The sequence below is a fragment of the Mesoplodon bidens genome (assembly GCF_964165515.1).
Source record: "Mesoplodon bidens genome assembly, chromosome: 8".
NCBI classification, from domain to species: Eukaryota; Metazoa; Chordata; class Mammalia; order Artiodactyla; family Ziphiidae; genus Mesoplodon; species Mesoplodon bidens.
The window spans coordinates 38,182,469-38,195,813 of record NC_138165.1 but is presented as its reverse complement, the minus strand read 5'-3'; the positions used below and the strand labels follow the sequence as shown (position 1 = coordinate 38,195,813).

Here is a 13,345-nt window from a genome sequence, read left to right as displayed (position 1 = left end):
ATTTCAGGTTATGAAAGAAGAACCAGCTTCAGCTAGGCAGTCATGGAACCAGCTGGTGACCAGCAAGGTAGCAGAACTAGCTTTTCCTTTTAACAATTTCCTCTGTTACACAGAGAGGAACTGAAAAATTATTCTAACCTCAAATATGTCTGGAAATGCTGGAGGAAGCGCTAAATACTTATGTTGATAACAGTTCTTTTGGAGAGGTGTCTTGTAGAACAGCTAACCCTGTGACTCTTTCGCTCACTTTTTTCCATAGCCTTAATTTGTTTAAAACCGTGGTTGTTACCAGATCAAATAATGACTATTAGGTAAAGCATAGTAATCAGATCTTAGCATCATTTACCAGGCTATTAGGGTCCCTCAAAATGTCTCATAGATTTGCTTGAAAGTGTGCTTAAGGTAGAATTTGATTCCATATCCTTTATTATTCTCAAATGTTCATTTAACTTAAGTGTGAGACAATTTGACAGTTCAGAATGTATTAAGCAGCAGTACAGCAAAAGGAAGAGTAATCTAGATGCTTTTACTTGCAAACAATCTTTTAAGGAACATTGGTTTTGTTTTCCTCTGACATATAAATGGTTTTGAACAGTGTACTTTTGTTAAAGAGTAATTTGACCTTATATTTTATAAGGATTCTGCTTATTAGCATGTTTTATTTTTAACCATACCAAAACTCCCAATAGCTCGTGACCGATTTCTCTTCCCAAATTACAGCACTTAAAAGGAGAGTCCCTGAGCACAATGACTATCATTTGTAGAAACATCAGGGGTTTTTTGTAAAACCTTTTGTTTCTGTAATACAAAGTACTTTCACTTGTTCTTTCCCATAAGCCCACAAGATCAGTAGGGCAAGTATTACACTTGTTTGTGAAATCCCCATTTTTGCAAAGTTAAGTGAAACATTCAGTCATTCAGCTGTGACAGGGATGAGAACTGACTCTCTGATTAGAGTCCTTGACATGTAAGGACAACTTGTGACATCAATGGCTGCTTTCTCAGGTTCCAAGTTAGTGTCATAGCTCAAAGCTGGGCTTCAATTAAAACGCTCTCCTGTTCACAATATGCTTTGAAGAAGGATAACATGGAACAACCACCACAAGAGCAGCAGCTAAATAAATTATGCTAACTACTCACTAAGAGTTTTTTTTTAATAGATCTTTATTGGAGTATAATTGCTTCACAATACTGTGTTAGTTTTATTCTTGCACATTGTTCGATGCTACTGGACCTCTTAAGTCCCAAGCGTCTCCTCAGAGACACAGGCTTTCTTGAGAAGAATCTTCTCTGAATGTATGAATTTATGGTGATGGCGGCCTTAAAACAACAGCTTATTCTATGATAGGCACAAATTTGTGAGATGAGATGCTTATATGGAAAACTAACTTTTTTCTTTTTTTTTTTCTGGCCACACGGCACTGCATGCGGGATCTAGTTCCCCGACCAGGGATCGAACCCGTGCCCCCTGCATTGGGAGCATGGAGTCTTAACCACTGGACTGCCAGGGAAGTCCTGGAAAACTAACATTAATCTCTTTGGTAACACAAGACAAAATAGTTTCAATGTTTAGAGAGCTTGGCAGCCTTCTGAGTTGCTCAGAATTTAGACACTTCTACAGCCACCCCTCCACTAAGTCTACTTCCTCTGCATGATTCACCAAACATTCAAAACTTGAAGACTGCTAGTGAGGTCAAGATATCTTAATGATATAAGTGCATACCTGGATGCTAGTTCAGAGCAATTTATTCATAAAATTTATACAGCTAAAATTTTTCTCTGAGAGAAACATGGCTCACACAGGATGGGGGTTGGGGAGAGAGGTAACCCAGGACACAATGACAGATAAGTGTTCTTATATCAGAGGTAAAAAAAGAAATTACACAGCAAAAGCCAAGGGAGAAATAAAGAAGCTAAATTTGGGGAACACAATGCTGGTTTTGAGCCTTAGCTTTGCTGTAACAAGCTGGGTTACCTTGAACTTCATTTTGTTGAACTCAGGTATCTTATCGTTCTTATTCTGTACAATTAGACAAGAAGGAGGGGGCAGGGACCAATATGAGGAGTCTGAGAGAGCAGTCCTAGGGGAAGTCCCTAACTTAAGACAGTGGTCTCCAACCCAAGAACAGGAAGGGACTGCATAAATTTAAAAGAGTAGAATTGCCAGGACTTAATATTTGATTGAATTTGAATGGTGGGAGAAGAAAGCAGGGCAACTCTAGAGTGACTTGTAGATTTCTGACATGTGCAACTTCGATGGTACAAGTCACCTGGAGAGGAATGAAGAAGAGGCACGTTTAGCCCTGGCCTCTGTGCATGTTAAAACTCGAGGTATATGTTGATAAGTCAGGACTACATGCATCTTTTCTTAGAAATTTTTAAGTTTCTTATCTGGAAATTTAGTTTTCCAAATACTGTATTTGCTAAGGTCAAGAAACACTCTATGCCTATGGGCTCTTGCTGGTGAGCACTGTTTAGCTTTCTCTGGGGTGACACCCTAGGTGGGTTCTTTTTGTTTTTTTTCCATTAATTAATTAATTTATTTTATTTTTGTCTGTGTTGGGTCATCGTTGCTATGCACAGGCTTCCTCTAGTTGTGGCAAGCGGGGGCTACTCTTCATTGCAGTGCACGGGTTCTCACTGCAGTGGCTTCTCTTGCTGTTCTCATGGGCTCTAGGCGTGTGGGCTCAGTAGTTGTGGTTCGCGGGCTCTAGAGCACAGGCTCAGTAGTTGTGGCGCACGGGCTTAGCTGCTCCGCGGCATGTGGGATCTTCCTGGACCAGGGCTCGACCAGTGTCCCCTGTATTGGCAGGCGAATTCTTAACCACTGTGCCACCAGGGAAGTCCCCTAGGTGGGTTCTTAATCTTTTTTGTGCTACTGATCACTTTGGCAGCCGTGTGAAGCACACGAGCCCCCTTCTCAGAAGAATATTATAAATGCATAAAATAAAACACATCGGATTAAAAAGAAAACCAGTTACGTTGAAATAAGGCATTTTGGGGACTGAGGGAATTTATAATTACAACTATGTCCCTCAAAAGAATTAGGAGCAGGAGACAGAAAGAGCCCTGCCAAGAAAATTATCTTTTCTAATCCTTGAACAAATACAAGGAAACAAGTCAAATCCAGTTCAAAAGGCAATTTGTTTGGTTCCATGTTTTCTCTTAGCTGCCAAGTTACAGAAAGGCTTTTATAGCACAAAATTTAAGCTTGCCATTAAGTGGTATCCAGAAAGCAGTTGCTCTTTAAGGTTAGGAGGAAGGTGGCTAGCAGAAGCAGACTTTTCAACTACTTAAGGGTTGAGGGCTGAAGAAAAGGAAAATCCCATCTCTGATTCTCTAATATTTCCCGTAACAGCAGAACCTGACATCTCAGAAGCTGCTGCATCTTCACTAGGAAACAGAAAGAGGTTCCCCTAGAAGAAAAAATTGTGCAGACAACAAGAAGAATGGGAGGCCAAATTTAGCTCAAGAGGAAAATCTCTGTAAAGCTATGTAAATGTACAAAGAAGAGCACAGATAATAGTTAAGACTTAGATAATTAAATATATATACATACATATATGCACCAACATTTGATGTAAGTTAGAGCAACATAATGAAAAAAAGATTTGCTTGGGTAATTTACATTTAGAGGTTTAAAAAATGAATCTACTCTTTCTTTTCAAACTCAGAAATTTGTTATAACTGAGTCTCTAGACTCAGAACAAAGTTCATGATCAGCTCCCCCAAAGGCAACAAAGACAGTTTCAGACTTACGATGGTTTGATTTATGATTTTTCAACTTTGTGATGGTGTGAAAGCGATACTCATTCCATGAAAACCGTACTTTGAATTTGGTCTTTCCCTGGGCTATCAGTACATGGTACAATCCTCTCTCATGATGCTGGGTAGCAGCAGCCACAGCTCCCAGTCAGCCGCACGGTCATGAAGGTAAACAACTGACACACACCACTCTGTTTTTCACTTTCAGTACAGTATTCAATAAACTACATGAGACATTCAACACTTTATTATAAAATAAGCTTTGTGGTAGATGACTTTTCCCAACTGTAGGCTAATGTAAGTGTTCTGAGCATATTTAAGGTAGGCCAGGCTATGATGTTCATTAGAAGTGTATTAAATGCATTTTTGACTTATGATATTTTCAACTTATGATGGATTTATAGGGACATAACCCCACTGTTAGTGGAGGAAGATCTGTATTCATATACTTATTTTTGGAAGCAAGTGAGGAAAAAGTCCACTCTTAAAATGTTGAATCATAAATACAAACATCAAAGTGTGATAGCCATGCCAAAAATAAAAGTAAAGCCCGCAAGACTCTTAAAGTTTTTCCATTACATCCAAATCTGCAGACAAGAAAAAATTCATTTCCTTTTTTTTTCCTTTCTCTTTCTTCCTTTTTAACTTAGAATAGGTTCAACTTTACTAGATCATTTGACTTTTATCCTGTGTAGAGGACTTCCTGATACTCTAACATTTCCTGTTCTCTGGAGTTCAGGATGTAATCATAGGAAGTACATATGCTCAGGCTTCGGAGAGATTTCGAATCCCAGGGTGCCACAGAATGGCTGCAAGACCTCTGACAAGGCACCTAACCTGTCCTAGCCTTGCCTGTTAAAGGGAGCAAATGGCACTGACGTCGGTGTCTGGAACTAAACACCAGCTCACTCCCCTCACAAGTGTAGGACTCTCCTTGTGGTCAGTGTTACATGCTCAAGGCCACTTTCACCAAATACAGCAGCAAGTGAGTCAAAGTGCCTCTCCAGTACTCACCATGGTAAGGCTGGGCACAGAGGTTTTCCTCTGAGCCTCCTTTTTTCCAGACATCAGATGAATTGGTACTTGCTATGACGTGTCCACCCTTCAGGGTCAACCTGTACTGGGCAGCTCCATACAGAAAGCGGTGCTCACATTTCCACCACAGCATGGCATTGGAGTCACAGCTGAACATTCTCAAGGAATCCACGGGTTTGGTAATGTCCAGGCCAAGGCACTTCTGGGATTGCAAATGAAAGAGTCGATGCTGGGACACCCACTTCCACAACATGTCCTTGGTTTCATCACAGTCCTTTGCTACTATCCAGTCATTCAGTGGTGTGATGCACTTGCCTGTGTTTTCATTAACGATGGTGAATGAATCACTACCTGAGACAAGACAGGCAGGAAAGACATTTCAGGATTCTGAATTATGTGGTTGACATGCCTTGGCCCCTGTTTGCTAAGGAGAGTCTGAGCACCCCTGGACTGTTAACACACTCCAAGCTGTATAAACTGTACTGTTCTACACAAGGTCGGAGGACAGTGAGAGCCAGAGAGGCAGTTCAGTGTTGTGTGAGAGCATGGGCTCTGGAGCCAGTCTGCCTGGGCTTACAGCTTGCCTCTGCTACTTACCGGCCATGTGATCAGGACGTTATTTACCTGCTGTGCCTCAGCTTCCTCCTTTGTAAAACAGTACTTCATAGGGTAGATGTGAGGATAAAATGAGCTCATACATGCAAAGCACTTAGAATAGTACGCATATTTGTTATTGCCATTCAGTGAACTATTTCTCTCCCTTATTTAATAAGATGAAGAAGCTCCTTAGTTTTCATCTTCTTTAGATAAGTGACCTGTAGTCAATGAAAAATATCCTGAGCTTATTCAGGACTGCAATTCTGTCTTGCTTACACTTTGGCTACTACAGCAGGGTAAATTATTATATGACATTAATGTGTCTGAGAGGAAATAGAGTAGAAGTAGAATAGTGGGATAAAAGGATGAGAGGAAATGGTGGCCCGGGTTCTGATGGTAAGGGGACCTAGGACAAGCTCCACTGTTGAACCTCCAGGAAGGTGACAGGATGCCCCTGGGGAGGGGATGTGGGGACTGACCACCTGGATTGCCCGGGAAGGTCAAACCTGAGCTCCAGAAATCACCTGAGCCACAGGATTCAAGACCCAGTAGGTTTGGACAACGGGAAACTCAGAAGTAATCAGTGTGAGCTGAGGGCAAAGGGAGGGATCTCCCTGAATGCTTCCCTGGCAGTTATGCATGAGCTGGGGAAGACCTCAGTAGTGACAGAAACTGAATTTCTGTTAATCTGGTAGAGTGGGACCTCAGAACAAAACTTTATTTGATTTTATGAAAATAAAGTAGTACACTGCTTCTTGCACACCTGAGTTTGTGGAGCAAGAGTCATATCTGTTACAGCAAACCACAATTAAACAATTTGGTCAGTGCTTTTACAAAGAAACATTTTTTTTTTTTTTTTTTTTGCGGTACACGGGCCTCTCACTGTTGTGGCCTCTCCTGTTGCGGAGCACAGGCTCCGGATGCGCAGGCTCAGCGGCCATGGCTCACGGGCCCAGCCGCTCCACGGCATGTGGGATCCTCCCAGACTGGGGCATGAACCCGTGTCCCCTGCATCGGCAGGCAGACTCTCAACCACTGTGCCACCAGGGAAGCCCGACACAGAAACATTTTTGAAGGTATAGCACAGAACCTCACGTTGGTGAGGTGAAATAGTTTAGACAAATGTAAGCAATCTTTGTCAATGAACCAAAGGGTTCAGCAGAAGCAGCTGTAAAATTTTAGTTCCCAAAAGGCACTTTCATTTTGATACCAGCTTCACATTCAGTGGTTTTTTACTAACACTAAACACCTTTTCTAATAGTAATTCACAGACTTGCAGAGTTAAAAATTCTCACACTAAGGCCTTGAGGGGAAATTTCACCTTGCAAATAACAACTATAAAATTAAGTCCAATTCTAGTTTGAACTTTGGACGGAAGTTTTGTTTTAAATAGCAGTAGCAGCACCAAGAGAAACAACAGGAACAACAAGAACAAAATCCTCTAAAACTTTATTTCTGCTTTCAAATCGGTATTTTAAAATACTGCCTAGGGTTGCAGCTAGATCTGTTTGGATAGCAGCTTCCATCCCTCACTCTTCTTTGACATCACTCTGCCATTCTCTATTTTGTGGGCACAGTTTGGAAGGATAGTTTAAAAAAAACAGAAAATGTACTATTTTAGAAGACTATCAGACCGTGATGTGCCTCTTTCCCAACCTATTCCCTCTCACTTCTCCTGTGTTCCAAAGTATCAGGAATTACCGCAGAAAAAAAGATGTCTGCTTCTGCAGGAGAGTGGGCGGTGGCCGGCCCTGCTGGAACCTTCCCCTCTCTTGCCCTATAATCTCCCTGCACTTTATAATCTTTCCTGGGCATTTTGCTCTGTGCCTTTTGACCCCAGCTTTGCCTACCTTTGCAATCTGGAGTTCTAGATTTTCCAAGTTGCCTTTGCAGAATGCAATGGATTAGCTACAGCTCTTAGAATAGTGGAAAGAGCAGTGGAATAAGGAGTTAGGGTCCTAGACTGAAGACTTACCTCTGCTATTGGTTAGCTGGGAGACCTTGGGGAAGTCAATTAATCTCCCCAGGGTCTTCTAATCTCCAAATGTAAGATGAAAGCAGTGGATATAAGAAATCTAAGTCACTTCCAGTACTAACATCCTATGCTTCTACTAACTGAGTTTTTCTAGCCTTGTAGGCTTTACAGGTCTGTGCTAAGTTCATTGTATATTGTTCTTAAACACATGTCCACAACTTTATTATGTCATGCTAGTAGAATTTTAGGTCATTTGAATTCCATCTGTATTGGGCATGTGCACTTAAGTGACAGTGCTGCTTTATAAGTATTCTTTAGAAGAGAAAAAAAATTTAACCTTTCCCATTTACTGTATGTTTAACTTTTAGGTTAACACCCATGGACTTAACAAGCTTGCAGGACCTCTGAAAGACTACAGGAGAGGTGTGGAGTAGCTCCATTGAAGAGGAATTGCCAAGCTTCTTACCTAATCGCAAACATCTATGATTATAGATACTTGCCTTATTCTAAATCTGCCTTTTAACCAAGTATGTAATACCAATGCTTGACACCTATAGTGATCACGTAGCAAATACATTAATTATTGATATGATTTAAGGAAACTTGTTATTGGCCTTCATACATGATGTATGTGTAAGCATTCGTACATAATACATAACCTAGGGAGAGTCTTGTACTCATGATGTTTTCCCCTGTCTTTCTTTACCCTTAAGAAGAAGCTGTTCAGTCTGCCCCAGTCTTGTGATCCTATTGGGAGGGTAGGTTGAAGAGTGGGAAGAGGGACTAAGAAAGTGCGAAAATAATTTATTTAGAAAATTTGTTAAATAAGGGTCTATGACATATATCAGAAATGTATTACACTTTGAAAAGGTGATTGCAGAGCAATTTATAAAACAGATTCTTTATTGATAGCCTTATACTGCATCTTGTTCACTTTATACTGGCCCTAAATGGAATTTTAATATTTACCTACAAATACAATATGGGGACAAGTCTAAAAGACAGAGGTTGATGAAAAGAAGCCTCAACACCTCTAGCAGCACTTTTTAATGTTTCATTTTATATAAACATTTTACTGGTGTTTGAGAGGAAATGGCTACATAGCATTATCATAATTGAAAATGAATTTTTAGACCATCACAGGAAAACTATTTCTTATTGTCTGATTGTGAAGTAACTCCTTTGTTACAAGCCCTAAACCAAAGAGTTCTGCACATTCCAAAGAGAAGCTGGACCTCAACATTTTGTAACCACAGACAAATGGAGAAGAGATGGCTTGGGAAGGCAAGAAGGATGAAGACTGCAGCTTTTTTAGTTTCAGGGGAACTTCCACAGCCCACACTGTTAAGCATTTTGTGGAGTTGCTACCATGTGTGCACAGAGTGTACACTAGGAGAGACTCAGAAGTCTGGATTTGCCAGTTCAAAAACAGGTCCTCCGGCGTGCAGCAGCGGAGACCCAAGTCAGCCAAAAATAAATAAATAAAGCCAAAACAAACAAACAAACAAAAAACAGGTCCTGAAGTGAGAGCTGGGTCCACATCAGTGTACTAGCAGTCAGAAAGTCATGGGGTTCAGAATGGGTGGTGTGGGCTGGTGAGAACCTCAGAAGTCCCTGAAGAATTAGTTTACTTCAAGCTGTTGGCTCTCTAAGGAGGCAAAAAAAGTTAACTAAGCAATTGGCATTTTCCCAAGGACACAGAGGTACTCCTCCAGCATCTGAGCAATGGAGACCACCTGCGCAAACCTAGCTGCGTACATGTGATGAAGTGCACGCCATCACCAGCATCATGAAGCTGGCATACTGCCAACAAGCTACCCAAGTGGCTAGGGTTTCAAAATTCCAGCGCTTCCCTTAATAGGGCCACAAGTCTGGTCTGATGGTGTGTGTAAGCTGATCAGAGCAGCTGCTCAAGGTGGGGAAGGATGCAGGAAAACAAATACCTGCGAGGACTTAGTGCAGGAAGAATGGCGTTAATCTGGTGCTCTTTGCTTTGGGTTAATGAGAAAGGCCAGGGATTGCAGAGACTGCAAAAATTAAGGAAGTCCTGAGTTCTATGGGGGAGACAAAACAGATAAGACTAAAGCAAATGTAGATGGAAACCAAGAGTATAGTGATTGAAAGGCTAGTGTTTTTTTTTTTTTTTTTTTTTTTTTTTGCGGTATGCGGGCCTCTCACTGCTGTGGCCTCTCCTGTTAGGGAGCACAGGCTCCGGACGCGCAGGCTCAGTGGCCACGGCTCACGGGCCCAGCCGCTCCGCGGCATGTGGGATCCTCCCGAACCGGGGCACGAACCTGTGTCCCCTGCATCGGCAGGTGGACTCTCAACCACTGCACCACAGGGAAGCCCGCTAGTGTGTTTTGACTATAGTTAGTCTCTGCGGTGAAAATTTTCTCCCTGGATTATGGGGCAGGCAGAATAGAATTCTCACAGCAGTAAAGGCCTTTTGGTAGTTTCCAACATGGAGGATCAAAGAACACAGAAGTGTGAATCAGAACAGGGTCAACTAAAAAGTTCTTGATGTAGATAAGATGATGCCACTCATACTCTGAACAAACTATAACTCAGGCAGTGACTTAGTTTAGCTGCAAAGAAAGTAAATGCCACAAGCAAACTGAAGCTTTTCAAAAGCTTTTTCAAAAACTCCCTCGACCATCTTTTACTTCCTCATCTAGACAGGATGACGGAAATGATAGGTGGGGACGGCTCACTGATTGCCTATTAAGCAGCCAGACTAAGAAACAAAATCCTCAGCACACCTTTGGCCAAGGCAAAAAGAGAAAGTAAAAGCACACTCCGGGTGCTGCGAAGGGGTTGGTGCGGAAAGCACTACCCAGAGCATCAGCGAAGGGTGTCTGATACTGGTCCTGCTTCTAGAGTGACAGGCAGGAGGTCTCCGGGCAAGCAACCTGAGCTCCACCGCGGGACCACCGGCCTCTGGGGTGGGGCATGGGGCGGTCGTCTGGAGCTGATAAGCCAAGTAGAAGAAACGGTCGCTGCTCGAAGCACTGGGGGAGGGCATCATAACAGAGTCACGGCCATGGTCACTGTAGGAGACATGGCTTTTTGATGTGCACCATGAGCGCAGTGAAGTCAGGGAATCGTTACTCATTCTGGCGCTGTGGGTGGAAAGCTCCTCTTGACATTGAGTGGCCAAGGTGACCAAGGGACGAAGGAGGGGCGAGATGGGCGGGATGGGGCTTGGGGGTGGTGGTGGTGTTAAGGAGCCCTATACTCTAGGAAAGCAAGATTTTATAGGAGAGAGGACGAGGAAGGAGCGGGAGCCTCGTTCTGAAAAGACTCTGGGTGCCTCCCCTACGGTGGACCCCTCGCCCTCAGCACGAGAAAAGCACGGCGCTCCCACGCCCCACCCCGCCCTCCTCCGGGACCCCGGGGGCTAATGGAGCTGCTTCTCCCCGGACCTCCCTTCGGCTCACTTGTCCGGCTCCAGCCCTGAGCAAAGCAGAGGTGACGTGACCCCGCAGCGCAGCCCTAACCCGAACTGAGGAAAGTCAGCCGGCCTGGCAACGTCGAGGTCCCTAGCCGGCCGGCGAGCGGACGCGCCCGCGGTTACCTGAGCGGCCAGAGGGCTCCACCAGACCGAAGCACGGGAGGAGCAGCACGAGCAGCTCCGCCGCACGGAGAGGGGTAGCCCTGCGCGTCCTCATCCTGAGCCGGCTCGGGCGGGTCGGTCGAATCCTCGGGGGCACTCGGCACCCAGCCCTCCCGGTGCGCGAAGTCAGCCCCGCCAGCGGCTTGGCCCCTCGCTTCCCCGGGCGCTCCGGACCCGCCCCCGCCGCCCTCGGCCAATCGGATCAACACGTCCTCGGTCCCAGGGCGTGGCGGGGGGGGGCGGTGCGGATACAAGGCGGGAAGACGATGCGTAAGGAGCTCTGCGCACCTGCGAAAGGCGGCCCCGCGAGGAGGCGGTTGGTGAGTGCCAGGCCAGAGGGCAGAGCGCCGCCCAGACTAACGGATGAGGGGGTCCTGCGCCCCTCCGCTCCTTCAGTAAAGTTGAGGAGACGCGGCCCTTGCTGGGACTTGGCACTGCCCTGGTGGGTAGTCACTTTAGGACCTTGCTTTCTGCCTAGCGCTCTTCAGTCAGGCATGACTTCTTCCTATTGCGCTGTTGACCTGGGAAGGCACCCACATCCCCTCGTACCCCAAAGAGGGAAATGTGCATCCATCCTGTTACAGCTGCGGTCGAGCCAAAGAATTCAGTCGTCCTTGGCAATGTCTTGCGTATTTTGAAAGTGCAAACAAAGGTGAGGTAATGGCACAATGAGGCTCGACCCACAGTTAAAGAATTAAAAGCAAGAGCTATTCGAGTGACCCTATAATACTTCCAAGGATGATTAAGCTTTATAACCATTTGGCTTTTGCAAGTAAGCTCTTTTCTTAATAATTAAACAGCAACAATAATAATCCAGTAGAAATGTGGAAGTCTGCATTCAAAACTGGTAATTGTGAGAGTAGAATTTATCCTCAGCCTGTGGGAACCGCCATCATTATAAATAGGGTGATCTAAGTTACCTGGATATGAATGTCCTATATTTTTAAACCCGTGTTTACTGAGCACATGGTGTGTGCCGGGGATGGCCTCCCTCCCTCCCTACAGGGTGAATTCTTCCAGGAGGAGGTGAATAGGAAGTTTACCTTTTCTGATGCCAACCACCAAGGCTTGGGTGATGGCTCCCAAAGCTCCCTTGGCCCTGTTCTCTCCCCAGGCCCCTGCCTTTCGGTTCAGTGTATATATTGAGCACCTGTCAGCACAGGAACTGGGCACTTCCCAGGATGAGATGAAAGGAGGACACCCTGCCCTCTCCAGCTTACTGAGTACTGGGGGAGAGTGAGGCACACACAGTAACTCAGGGCAGAATGAATGGGGAGACTCCACAAAGCTTCAAGGAAGGCAACACCTCAACTGGGCCTTGAAGAATGGGTAATGGGTAGGCATTTGACCAGGCATAGCTGGTGGGAGGAAAATACTGACAGAACGGAGGCAGGAGAAGGCAAAGCAGTTTCAGAAGACAGTCAAGAGTCCCGTGTGGCCACCCTGCAGGGTGCAGGTGCGTATTGAAAGAAGCTGTCATGCAGGCCTAAGTGGAAATGACAGCAGAAAGGTGAGATGTGGCTATTTTGTGAAATGCCTTGAACATGATATTAAAGACTTTGACTTAATTCTGTAGGGAATGGGCAGTGGCAAGTTCTGGGTAAGACAATCTGCTACTGCTCTGATTCCCTCCACTCCTGTGGCTGCTTACCTTTCTGATCCTGCCCAGCTTGGAGCTCCTTGACAGCAGTGATCTTTTCTTCTTCATTAACAGAACCAGGCCTGTCCCAGAGTGAGCTCTCGATAAATATTAGTTTACTTAATTAATGAGTGCCTAAAGTTGCTACCTTAGCCTAGGGCAGCATGAGCTCTAGCTTGCATTGTATTGCAATAGTTTCTCAATTAACCTCACTGCCAACGGCTGTTAGCCTCTCAGGAAAGTGAAGGCTCCTAAACATGGTCTGAAACGTGCCGCCTTTCCTTCACTCACACCCTTTCAGTGCTACTTGCTTATAGCAGGGGTTCCTAAATGGGAGTTCAGGGGGATTGTGAACCCCTGAAATTGTATGCAGCTTTATGAATGCTCTTTCCTTTCTTTCTTTCTTTCTTCCTTTCTTCCTTTCTTTCTCTCTTCCTTCCTTCCTTCCCTCCCTCCCTCCCTCCCTCCTTTCTTCCTTTCTCTTTCTTTTCTTTTCTTCCTTCCTTCCTTCCTTCCTTTCTTTCTTTCTTTCTCTTCCTTTCTTTCTTTCTTATGAGGAGGGGTCCAAGGCTTTCACGAGAGTCTCAAAGAAGGCCATTCCTTCAAAGAAGGAAGAAAATTCCATGTAAGATAAAGCAAGCCCCTCTACGACCCCACTCTTTATCTTTAATTACTTTCCTATGTCACTCCTTGATTCAAGCGACCTAAATGTCTTGCCTTT

The 13,345-nt window shown here is 44.6% G+C and overlaps 1 protein-coding gene across 2 annotated transcripts in view; it reads right to left on the bottom strand.

Moving 5' to 3' along the window:
- Window positions 1-11,142, bottom strand: part of LOC308622115 (CD302 antigen) — a 129,609-nt gene extending 118,467 nt beyond the window's left edge. For both annotated transcript variants that reach the window (XM_081243250.1, XM_081243247.1), the window contains exons 1-2: window positions 10,947-11,142; window positions 4,780-5,151 (exon numbers count right to left, since the gene is read on the bottom strand). In XM_081243250.1, the coding sequence (XP_081099376.1) occupies window positions 4,780-5,151; window positions 10,947-11,040 (466 nt within the window). In that variant the 5' untranslated portion in view covers window positions 11,041-11,142. The remainder of the gene's footprint in view (window positions 1-4,779; window positions 5,152-10,946) is intronic.
- Window positions 11,143-13,345: the final 2,203 nt, after the last annotated feature.